The 12540-nt window shown below is 43.2% G+C and overlaps 1 protein-coding gene across 2 annotated transcripts in view; it reads right to left on the reverse strand.

Moving 5' to 3' along the window:
* plxnb2b (plexin b2b) overlaps positions 1-12540 on the reverse strand; it is a 197477-nt gene that overhangs the window by 16387 nt on the left and 168550 nt on the right. For both annotated transcript variants that reach the window (XM_014021273.1, XM_014021272.1), the window contains 3 exons: positions 11583-11764; positions 9694-9760; positions 4696-4842 (listed from right to left, as the gene is read on the reverse strand). In XM_014021273.1, coding sequence (XP_013876727.1) covers positions 4696-4842; positions 9694-9760; positions 11583-11764 — 396 coding nt within the window. The remainder of the gene's footprint in view (positions 1-4695; positions 4843-9693; positions 9761-11582; positions 11765-12540) is intronic.

Raw genomic sequence — 12540 nt, forward strand, 5'->3', positions numbered from 1 at the left:
CTACAAGGGTTAACTCAGTTTTTTATATCAATTTCACTTTTAACTCACAAACAGTTTTACTTAGTAAATTATTTGAAATTTACAAGGAATGATGCACAACAAATATACTATTAGACGATGTATGAACCTATCTTTACATTGAGGTTTTCCCTAAACCAGTGGTGTCCCGTTACCAGTGTTTTTACAAGTACTTGTACTCRTCCAAAATGCCCCGATACTCAAAACCAATACAGATACCAGTACTGATACTGAGATGCTGATAATACTCCACTGAATGTGTTACAGTTTACATTTTAAGTGAAAAAAAAAGTCATTTCTATGTTTAGGAAATGTGTACAAGTTGAAAGAAAATYGTATTTGTTACTTTTATWYRTTTAAAAGCTTCAACAGTMTGTATCTGTATATTTGATTTGATCCAGTCAGAGTGGCTGTTAGCCTATAAGGAAAGAGAGTCACCTTGTTCTAAATAAAAATACATTTAATAGTCATTGTATTGTTTAGGTTCTAACTCTGTATGGACTCTGCATTGATACTTTCTATTTGCAAACACCCAAACTGAAGTACTTGTACTCAGTTTGAGAAAAATTGGTATTGGGAGACCCATACTTTATATGAAAGAAAGAAAGAAAGAAAGAAAGAAAGAAAGAAAGAAAGAAAGAAAGAAAGAAAGAAAGAAAGAAAGAAAGAAAGAAAGAAAGAAAAAGAAGATTTGACAGCTCAGTTACAGAGCTGTTCCCTGTGACTGTTGTATTTAAATGCCCAATTTAAATTAGAAAGAAACAAATTTATGAACAAGTAATTTATCTAATAAAAAGTTTTAGTCTCTCCCATTTACCCATATGGTGCATTTACACCTGTTCTTTTACCATTATTTGAAGTTGCACAAAGTAAGAAAATGTTGCACATAAAAATGGGACTCTCTTCAAGAAGCTGAAATCTCATCAGTAGTCACGTCATYTTACATAAATGCAAATATTAAGAATTAAAGGCAATAATATCCTCTTTTGTTGTTGTTTAACTAAAAGTAATTGAATGAAGAAAAACCTTAAGATATTTTTGCAGTACACCTCATATAAGTGCTATGACTGACAAGTAAGGTTTTTTTTTTTTTTCACCTTTAGATGTTAAAAAAAATTGTCAGGTTTTCAGCCAACCTCTGTTGTTCTGTACAAACAAATGGGATCAGTGTATTTTTTATGAATAACTTGTGATTTTCTTCAAAAGATTAAACTAAACTTTTAAGTCTGAAGTTATATAAAGGAAAGTGGAGCAACTGTTTGTGTGATCATCTGTGATTCAGTAAGATGCAGGAAATGTTTTTTTTATGACCAAACTTATAACAAAAGATCATTTAGTTTAATGATTACCTTTAAGGACACAGCACAACGTTGTCATCACACTACAGTTTCATTTCAGGAAAATATCCTCTGTGGAGTATTGTGAAACCAGGATGATTTTCATGTGTAATAACAGCTTTAAGACTTATTCTTTACAAAAGTAAAGTTCACCAATTTGTGCCATTATTATGTGAGCAAGTAGACTTTTTTTAAAAAAAATACACATATTTCTATTTTTTCACGTGTTTTGTCTTTCAAATATACACACCCATCTATTGACCCGAGCTGAGGAGAGGAGACAGGCATCACCTCTGCTCGGTCGTAGCGTTTATGAAAGCCATAAATGGCTCTTTAATATAGTGGTAATCAGGGTGGTAATTTGGGTGGAATTGTCCCTTATTGTTGCCAGACATGCCTGCTCAACTCCTGCCAACATACACTCATGCACTCACACACACAGACACACACACACGCACGCTCGGTTTTGGGCAGACAGGGTGTTCAAGGAGTAATTCACACCACATGCCAACAAACTGGGCGGTTGTGTTTGTCTGTGTGTATGTTTGTGCCTGATTTAATGCTGAGGTCAAACTGGTAAAGAGAGAGAGGGAGGAGGGGGGGTTCCCAAGATTTTTGTGTTAAAATTTGTGTGTGTGTGTGTGTGTGTGTGTGTGTGTGTGTGTGTGTAGGCACGCTCTTCTGTATGTTTTAATTAAGCTCTGAGCGAAAGTAGCAAGTGTGCTCCATACAGCTGGTTTTCATCACTCTGACTGCACACAACTTCTCTCTCTTTCTCTCTCTGTTTCAGTCTAATATGTCCTATCCGTCCTTTTTTATTTAAAACCTTTAAACTATCAAATGCGCCTCGTYTTTTAATTTATTTGTTTGACATTAAGTGGTGTTCGATGTGAGTGAACTGCTCTGTTTTACAGTGGCTCGTGGTTGTGACATGACAGACTCTTGCAGATTTCTTTTGGTTGAGTAAGAGCTTCCATGATAAAAAAAAAGAAGCCCTCGATCTGACCGTTAATTTGCACACATACACACACAAACACCCTCCACCCTCACCCACACACACACTCACACAAACACACACAGGGACTTTCATAAATCAATATTTACTAAGGAACCTTTCCCTTTTGAGTCAGAGGAAGCAAATGTGCATCCTGCTGTCTCCCCTCTGTAACCCTCTCTGTCATAAGGTTGTGCCTGCATTTTGTGTGTGCGTGTGTGTGTGTGTGTGTGTGCGTGCGTGCGTGCGTGCGTGCGTGCGTGTATGTGTGTGTAATTTTACTGTAAGCGAAAAGTGACTCTTTTGTGTTGGGAGAAGGGTGTTTTCATATTTAGTTTTTGGGGTCATCTTAAACATTCCAACAAAAATAGACCYGCTGCTCATGACCTGATTTGCTCTGCTTGTAGAGAAATTTGCCTTTTAGCAAAATAAAAAGCAACACAGAAAGTTAGAGGATGAGAATTTGACAAAAACACAGAGAGAAGGAAGGTATGGGAACAGAAGAGGAATGGTTTAGGTTGCAGTATTGGAGGGATAAACTGGCAAAACCAAAGGGCAAAGCGATGTATGGAAACACAGCTGGTTTGGATGGACAGAACTGGAGGGCAGACTGGGGAGAAGTGGTGCTGGTGGTGGGGGAGATGAACAAGAAGGTGGGTCGTAGTTAATCACAGCTCTTCGGGTCTCATCGGCGCAAATGGTTTCTACGTCTCTGTGACAACACAAACACGAAGGCAGGCTGACATACTTCTGCCTCGGAGAATCTAGAAAACCCACTTTGCACCCTCCTCCGCGAAGAGAGGACGATGAGGAGGTGGCAATAGAGTTAAGGAGTGGGTGGGGATACAGAAGAGCAAAAAAAAAGAGAGAAGAATTCAGAATCAAAGAGGGATTTGAATGAAGCAAATTTAGACACATTTAGTCAGAAGGAGTCGCGCTCTCGTGTGTGTTCGACCGGTTAACGAGAGTCTGAAACTGAAGAACGAACCGTGCACACTTTCTTTTAGTTAGCAAAATAAGGTGCAACTTAAAAACAATCATGTTTTTAATAAATTGGAAAAAGAAAAAATGTCTCGTGAGTGCAACGATGAATGTCTGATTACCCCTTTATTTTTTCTTCYCTCCCTGTCTCTGGTAGGCACTCCAGGCAGCCAGACAGTTCCTCCTCCAGCAGGCCTCTGGACTCAACTCCCCTGGAAGCAACGAGGTCAAACAAAGCCCTGTGCAGGTCAGAGCACACACACACACACACACACACACACACACACACACACACACACACACACACACACACACACACACACACCGAGAACATGCCGGTGAATACATGTGCAGCTAGACTCAGATTAAAAACCATGCACAAGAAAAAAAATAGAATCACCACACATGTCCAGAGCAGCCAGCCATCAACGCGTGCTGAGCTCCATGGGGGGCTTGTTGTTATGGCAACTGGGCTTGTCGAAGCACATAACAACACACATGCTGCACTGACACCTGACACGACTCTCGTCACCTTGGCCAGCTAATGACCGAGGCTCAGCAGGAGGAAACTGACCCACCTCACCTTTAACAGTGTGTTAGCTCAGTCAGAATTAAGTGACCACTCCACAGACTCAAATGTGGGGCAGGGAAAGCCCACCACAACAGGACCCTCATGAGCTCATCTGCATTTGAAGTACATATGGATCTCACACTGTGAATAAAGCCAGTTGTGAACACAGCATTTGCCTATGAACCCGGCTTGTTACGCTTCTTTTCCCCCCCCACTCCCCTACTCCCAGTGTAATTCAATCACACAAGACGATCCATCACTACAGGAGACGTGTAATTCAGCTTAATTTGATAATTGTCCTCGACAAAGCCATTACCCACGGGTCTCTTTGTTTGTGCCGACTCTAACAGAAAACAGCTGCGTTCGGATTAGCTGCCGGTACTGAAACGCGGCATCAAAATGAAAGGCGTACGCTTTTCTCTGACTCGCAGTAAGCCGTCCGAACGGATTCAGAGCATGTGCGGGTGGCCAAGGTCGAGGGTGGGGGATGTACTCTCCTCTTGTTCCGACTTGTAGTTCGTTCACCCGAGCCACACATTTCGCTGCTATATTGGAACGTGTCGCCTGAGTCGGTTTTGCTCTGAAAACACAAGACGCTTGAAAATAAAAATGTCACACAAAGTGTGTCGCCTCAAGGTTTCCTTCTTTCCTGTGTATAGGAGAGCATGTATGTATGTTTTGTTACTCACCATACAAAAAACGATGCCATGAAAAAAAAAGCTAGTATGTGCAGTTTTCGGGGTGGAGGTCCTGGATTTGTCTTTATGTGTGGTTTGTGTGTTTGTGCAGCTCACCAGGACTGAGTACTCCACATCATCGCCCAACAAGCCCGTGTCGTTCAGGGTGTATTTGGCTTTCTTCACTCTCACGTCCACCGGCCCTTTTTCAATCTGGTGCTTGATGGCTCGGAACAGTTTGTACAAGGGCTCGCCTGCAGAGTCCTAGAACACACACAGGAAGACATAAAGCAATTTTAAAGTTGCCTCTCATGTTGCCAGGAACCTCGATGTTGTGATAAACAGCTCGGATTGTAAACACACTCACACCTTCTACAGGAGCACCAAAGTGAAACAAGGCAATCCATCAACGAGCAACTCTTAAGTGTTAAAGCTCATTGTGATGCAGATTATTGGATTTAGCAATCGAGTTTATTCAATGTAGAAATCGACTTTAAATAAAATAAGTAGGAGACTAGTTGGAGACTCAAAATTGTGAGAAAACTGAAAAAAGCAGCAAATGTTCTTTTCACTAAATTCTGAGTGTTTGCATCCAAACCCAAATCCTCAAAGAAATCCTCTTTAATTTACATTAAACTGCCTTGTGCAATCACTTTCTCAGCATCCGTCTGTCCATCCATTTTCTACCGCTTATCCGGAATCGGGTCGCGGGGGCAGCAGCCCAAGAAGAGAGACCCAGACTTCCCTCTCCTCAGTCACTAGGGCCAGCTCGTCCGGGGGAATCCCAAGGCGTTCCCAGGCCAGCCGAGAAACATAGTCCCTCCAGCGTGTCCTGGGTCTTCCTCTGGGCCTCTTTCCAGTGGGACATGCCGGGAGGAAAACCTCACCAGGGAGGCGTCCAGGAGGCATCCTAACCGGATGCCCGAGCCACCTCCACTGGCTTCTCTCAACATGGAGGAGCCACAGCTCTACTCTGAGTCCCTCTCGGATGACTGAGCTTCTCACCTTATCTCTAAGGGAGAGCCCAGACACCGTGCGAATGAAACTCATTTCGGCCGCTTGTATCTGCGATCTCGTTCTTTCAGTCACTACCCAAAGTTTGTGACCATAGATGAGGGTAGGAACGTAGACCAACCAGTAAACGGAGAGCTTTGCCTTCTGGCTCAGCTCCCGATTCACCACTACAGACTGGTACAGCGCCCGCATCACTGCAGACGCAGCAGCAATCCACCTGTCTATCTCCCGCTCCATTCTTCCCTCATTCATGAACAAGACCCCAAGATACTTAAACTGCTCCACTTGGGGCAGGACCTCCTCCCAGACCCGGAGGCAGCACGCTACCGGTTTCCAGCTCAAGACTATGGTCTCAGATTTGGAGACACTGATCCCCATCCCGGATCGGCTGCGAACTGCTCCAGCGAGAGCTGGAGATCACGATCTGATGAGGCCAATAGGACCACATCATCCGCAAAAAGCAGAGATGCGATCCTAAGGTCACCAAAAAGGATCCCCTCAATGCCTTGGCTGCGCCTAGAAATTCTGTCCATAAAAGTTATGAACAGAATTGGTTACAAAGAGCAACCATGGCGGAGTCCAACTCTCACCGCAAATGAGTCCGACTCACTACCAGCAATGTGAACCAAGCTCTGGCACCGGTCAAACAGGGACCTAACAGCCCATGTCAATGGGCCTGGTATCCCATACTCCGGGAGTACCCCCCACAGGAGTCCCCGAGGTACAAGGTTGAACGCCTTCTCCAAGTCCATAAAACACATGTAGACTGGTTGGGCAAACTCCCATGCACCCTCCAGGACCGTGCTGAGGGTGTAGAGCTGGTCCACTGTTCCAAGACCAGGACAAAAACCACACTGCTCTTCCTGAATCCGAGATTAGACTATCCGATGGACCCTCCTCTCCAGGACCCCTGAATAGACCTTACCAGGGAGGCTCAGAAGTGTGATCCTCCTTTAGTTGGAACACACTCTGCGGTCCCCCTTTTTAAATAGGGGGACCACCATCCCGGTCTGCCAATCCAGGGGAACTGCCCCCAATGTCCACGCAATTTTGTAGAGTCGCATCAACCAATGCAATCCCACAACATCCAGAGCCATTAGGAACTCTGGGCGAATCTCATCCACCCCCAGTGCCCTGCCACCAAGGAGCTTTTTAACCAACTCGGTGACCTTGGCACCAAAGATTGGAGAGTCCGATCCAGGATCCTCAGGCTCTGCTTCCTCATGGGAAGACGTGTCGGTAGGATTGAGGTCTTCAAAGTATTCCGCCCACCGACCCACAACATCCTGAGTTGAGGTCAGCAGCGCACCATCCCCACCATAAATAGTGTTGGTGGCGAACCGCTCCCCCACTTCCCCCCGAGACGCCGGATGGTGGACCAGAATTGCCTCGAAGCCGTACGGAAGTCTTTTTCCATGGCCTTTCCAAACTCCTCCCACGCCCGAGTTTTTGCCTCCGCGACCACTCGAGCTGCAATACGCTTGGACTGCCGACACCTATCGGCTGCTTCCAGAGTCCCACAGGCCAAGACCCAATAGGACTCCTTCTTCAGCCTGACAGCATCCCTCACCGCCGGTGTCCACCAGCGAGTTCGAGGGTTGTCGCCAAGACAGGCACCAACAACCTTATGGTCACAGCTCAGGTAAACCACCTCGACAATGGAGACACGGAACATGGCCCACTCAGACTCAATGTCCCCCACCTCCCCTGGAACGTGTTAGAAATTCCCCCGGAGGTGTGAGTTGAAGCTCCGTCTGACAGGAGACTCTGACAGACGTTCTCAGCAGACCCTCACTATACGTTTGGGTCTGCCAGGTCTGACCGGCATCCTCCCCCACCAACGGAGCCAACTCACCACAAGATAGTGGTGAGTTGACAGCTCTGCCCCTCTCTTCACCTGTGTGTCCAAAACATGCGGCCGCAGATCAGATGAAACGACAACAAAGTTGATAATTGAACTGCAGCCTAGGGTGTCCTGGTGCCAAGAGCACATGTGGACACCCTTATGTTTGAACATGGTGCTCGTTATGGACAATCCATGACAAGCACAGAAGTCCAATAACAAAAAACCGCTTGGGTTCAGGTCGGGGGGGCATTCCTCCCAACCATGCCTCTCCAGGTCAATGTCAATACCTTCGTGATAGGCACAAACAACAGTCAGGACCCGTCTCCCCACCTGTAGGCGGAGGGACGCTACCCTCTCGTTCACAGGGGTGAACCCCAACGTACCCGAGATGGGGGCAATAAGTATGCCCACTCCTGCTCAGTGCCTCTTAGCATGGGCAACTCCAGAGTGGAAGAGTGTCCAACCCCTCTCGAGGAGACTGGTTCCAGAGCCAGAGCGGTGCGTCGAGGTGAGTCCAACTATATCTAGTCGGAACCTCTCAACCTCACACACCAGCTCAGGCTCCTTCCCCACCAGAGGGGTGACATTCCACGTCCCTAAAGCCAGTTTGTGTAGCTGAGGATCGGACCGCCAAGGTCCCCGCCTTCAACCACTGCCCAACACACATTGCACTCGACCCCTACGGCCCTTCCCACAGGTGGTGAGCCCATGGGAAGGGGGACCCACGTCTCCTCTTCTAGCTGTGCCCGACCGGGCTCCATGGGTGAAAGCCCGGCCACCAGGCGCTCGCCATTGTGCCACACCTCCAAGCCTGGCTCCAGAGTGGGGCCTCGGTGACCTGCGTCCAGGCGAGGGAACACTTAATCCATTTATTGTGTTCATCATAGGGGTTTTTGGGCTGCACTTTGTCTGATCCCTCACCTAGGACCTGTTTCCTTTGGGTGACCCTACTGGGGCCATGAAGTCCCCAACGACATAGCTCCTGAGCTTTCTCCCTCTTTCTCTCTCCTCCCTCCTTTCTGAGTGAGCACTTTAAAAAAAATCAGTCTACTTTCACATGCTCAACTTGCAAAATGTTTTGTGCACTCTACGATTGATTTCATTGCCCACCTTGTCAAATTTGGTTTTACAAATTCCCTGAAAATGCTCAAAATTCAAGAAACAAGACTACATGGCCCTGCAACTCATGCATGGAAATTAAGAACCCCCGAGAACACTCCAAAAAAAGAAATGTTGGATTTACTTAGCCATGTTATGTCAACTGGTTCCACTTAATTGAGTTGAGTAAATTCAAAGCAATATACCAGTTTATTTTTTAACCAAAGAACATGAGTATGTTGCTTTGAATTTACTCAACTCAGTTAAGTGGAACCAGTTGACATAACATGGTTAAGTAAATCCAACATTTCATTTTTAGAGTACATTTTCAACTATGTTGAGCATGTCCTTGTTAATGAAATCTGTAATTTGCAAACAACTGCAACCCAGTGAGATACTGGCTTAAACCCTAAAAATAATTAATGTCATACAGTCATCAAAACAGATAATTATTATTTCTATGAAAAACGCTGTATTCCTTAAAGGGCACATCTCGTGCAAAATCCCCTTTTTTAGCCAGTAAATACATTTTGTTGTGTACTGTGAGTCGCTAGGAGTCTTTCAAGGTGCTGCAAAGATATCGTCATATTCTTTTTGAGTCATATTTTTCAACCTGTTCAGTTCTCTCATTTTTTCTTTAATGCTTTCTGAACGTCAAATTATTTGCACAGAACTGCCAAATAAAATTTAGACTTACAGCTTACCGCTTCTTCTAAGTCTTCCATTGTTAGCATTTTTTAAATTAAAAGTTTCTGTGGTGCTAGATAGATGTTATCCCCTCTATCAAACTGGAATGAACCGGTCTGGAAGCTGGAGGGGAACATAGCATGAAGCATCTTGCTTTGATAGAAAGGAACAGCATCAAAATGAGTTAATCTGAGACACACCTCAGAAATGGGGTGAAAGAGGGGCTTGTGGAGTTAGAGTAAAGAGGAATTCAGACCAAAGAATTGCAGTTCCACTTTATAAAAACCCCAGCTGAAGGATTTAAATGTGAAAAAGAAGGATTTAAAAACAAGATGTCTCCTTTAAGATAGCTTAGTGGGCATTGTTGCCATATTTATTTACACGCGCATGAGTGAATTAGAAATCTCAGCACCTTGAGCTCTTGTGCTAATTTTAGTGCATTTCAAGTTGCAAAAGTCAGAACATGTCACCTTTAAAAACTGGTAAAGGCAGATTGACATCCAGTTACACAGCATCCTTTCCACCACTGTCTCTGACCTAAAAAAAACAAAACAAAAAACATAAAAAAATTTTAAAGTAGAAACCTCATCAGATAAAAAAAAGACATTTAAATATTCAACATCATAGTTCCTAAATTCATAATATAATTTAAAACATTTCATGGTATTTATACAGTATGTAGAAAGGCACTGTTCTCATTTTATAAAATAAATAAATAAATAAATAAAATTAATAAAAAAGATTGGGAATAACATTTATCAGAAAATATTTCTAATAAACGTTTTTAGAAATATCATGACAAATCAGTGTTTTACGCACATCTCATCAGTTTCAATATTTATTCATCCAAATCTGCTGATGCTTGATGGACAGGTGACACCCATTGTTAACTCTTAACATCTCTAATTAGATGTCTTGTAAAAGGGGGTTTGGGAGGGGGGGGGGGCTGTGTTTGCACAAAGATCTAATCAACATAATGAACTTCTCCACTGGGGGACAATTAGTTTTGTGAGCTTGCAATACAGCCAGTCACAGCCCAACAGATAGTCCCGACCACACAGGCCTGTCTCACAAGTGATGAGTGAGTCCACTGTTCGAATGAATGAGTGCAGCTGAGGGAGGGGAGGCAGCAGCCAGTGAAAGGGTTGACAGTGACATAATCATTACAGCAAACAAAAGAAAAAAAACATGCTAAGAGTGATGTTTTAGGTTGGGGCAAAGATACAATGTTTAATTATACATAATTACTGCCTGCCACTGAAAAGAAAATAATGTTTTTGCCCATGTCTTTGTTTGTCTGTTAGCAAAATATCTCATAAAACTGAATGAATTTCAATGAAACTCTCAAAGAGTAATCACTGGGTGTGCATCTACACCTGGTTAACTTTCAGAGTCAACTCACTTCAAGAAAACCAACCAAGCTAAACTTATTAAATATTTAAAAAATGGCTCATCTCTCATTTTTACTAATATTGAGCTAAAATTAGGTGGTAGTAGCTGAAAGTTCTTCTCAACATATAATCTGAGCACCAACTAATCAAGTGAAATTTGTTTTAAAAACTTCGCCTAGAACAGTTACAGCAAACACTGTTGGCCCGTTAGCAAAATATCTCTTCAACCTGGATACATTTTTATGAGACAAAAAAGGTGGATTTAGAATTCATTAACTTTTGGAGACAGTCCAATTCAACAGCTACTTGATTACAGCCAACACAAAAATGACTATAGCACAGGTAATTTTACTAATACTGGGTTTAATTTGGTGTATTAGTAGCTGAAAGTCATCCTCATTGAATTCCTTTTAATAAAGCTGGTTCTTTAATATCGTGTAATTGGAAGGTGAAAACAGAATTTTAGTTGATGTCATGAAAATGTCACAAAAATTAGCTCTGATCAAAATTTAATCGATTTTAGAGGAAAAGAAGAAACATTATAATGTTATAGGAAAATTAAAAAGAAGAATCATCCAGCAGATTGTTGGGAAGTCCTGAAAAAACAGAAGGATGAACAGAAGGTGGAGGACTGGAATAGACTGAGCAGCAGTCTGGCTTTCTTAGCAGACCGCAGTAGTGAGAGCAAAAAATTCAACAGGAAACATGGCAACAGAATGAAACAGTCCACTGCACGTTGAAATGATTCCCAGTCCGCCTCAACTGGCTGATGAGATCAGTGCCAAAGTTTAAAAATGGGGAGATTCATTATAAAGCTTCGGAAGGAGGACATTTAACGGCCTGTGAAAAAAAAGTTTTCTGACAAATCGAGTATGAAAGTTTGTGTCCACTTTTACAGCCAGTATTTGTTTAGATTTTACAGGTCACCTTTTACTCGAGTGTTGTCTGGTGAAAGTGTGTGCACTCACCTGCGCAGCATCAGTTTGGGGTTCTTGCTGTGGACGTACTCCTCCATCAGTTCCAGCAACAGGGTTCTCATAATGTCAGTGTAGTATTCCAGTTTCCCATGCAGAGCCACGGTCAGCAGGGAGGCAAAGTACACCTTAGCCCTGGCATTAAAGTCATTACTGTGCTCCAGGGTTCGGATAAACTACAAAAATAAAAAAAATAAAGAGAGCGAGAAACAGACAGAAAAAGACAAATGCTGAGCTGAATTAATCATGATAAAATACACACACACAGACGCAAATCCAGCATAATGTGCCTTTAAACTATCAAATGACTAACTCCACTGAAAATTATAATTATCAAGGTAATTTTGGTTCTGCCAAAAAACACAGTGGCTTAGAAATGATACCAATTAGTGGGAGAAGATTCATCCCACAGTTAACACCCCTGAGACTGTTTCTGTGCCAGCGATTTTTGGAGTTTTATGAATCTTCACACATCTTCCTCTCCTCCGTCTTCTGCACCTCTGATGCTGCGCTACTCAAACTAGAACATGACACAGTTATGAATTCAAACGGGGGGAGTCTGACTTTAAAACAGCTTCTTACATGGTGACTTTGGCAAAAGCAGATTGTCAACGCTATCAAAAGCGATGTATGTAATCAAGTCGAAAGGGATCCAAGAGAAAATCATTTTGTGGATTATGAACACATTTTACCACACAAATAACTGAAATGCTACGGGTAGTGCTCAGTAAAGTTTTACAATTCATTAAAAGAAAGTTGAAAATGCAAAAGAGGTAATAAATCTTGAGGTTCTTGCCTGTATATCCCAGTTTGTCTAACTAAATACAAATTCATACAATTCAAATGTTGACTTTACAGAAACTAAAGCCCAGTGGATGAAACAACCCACCAGTAATGGAGAACACAGGGTTTCCCCTAGGAATTTTTTTAACCATGGTGGTGGTGGGCTATC

The sequence above is a fragment of the Austrofundulus limnaeus genome, unplaced genomic scaffold, assembly GCF_001266775.1.
Source record: "Austrofundulus limnaeus strain Quisiro unplaced genomic scaffold, Austrofundulus_limnaeus-1.0 Scaffold285, whole genome shotgun sequence".
Lineage (NCBI taxonomy): Eukaryota > Metazoa > Chordata > Actinopteri > Cyprinodontiformes > Rivulidae > Austrofundulus > Austrofundulus limnaeus.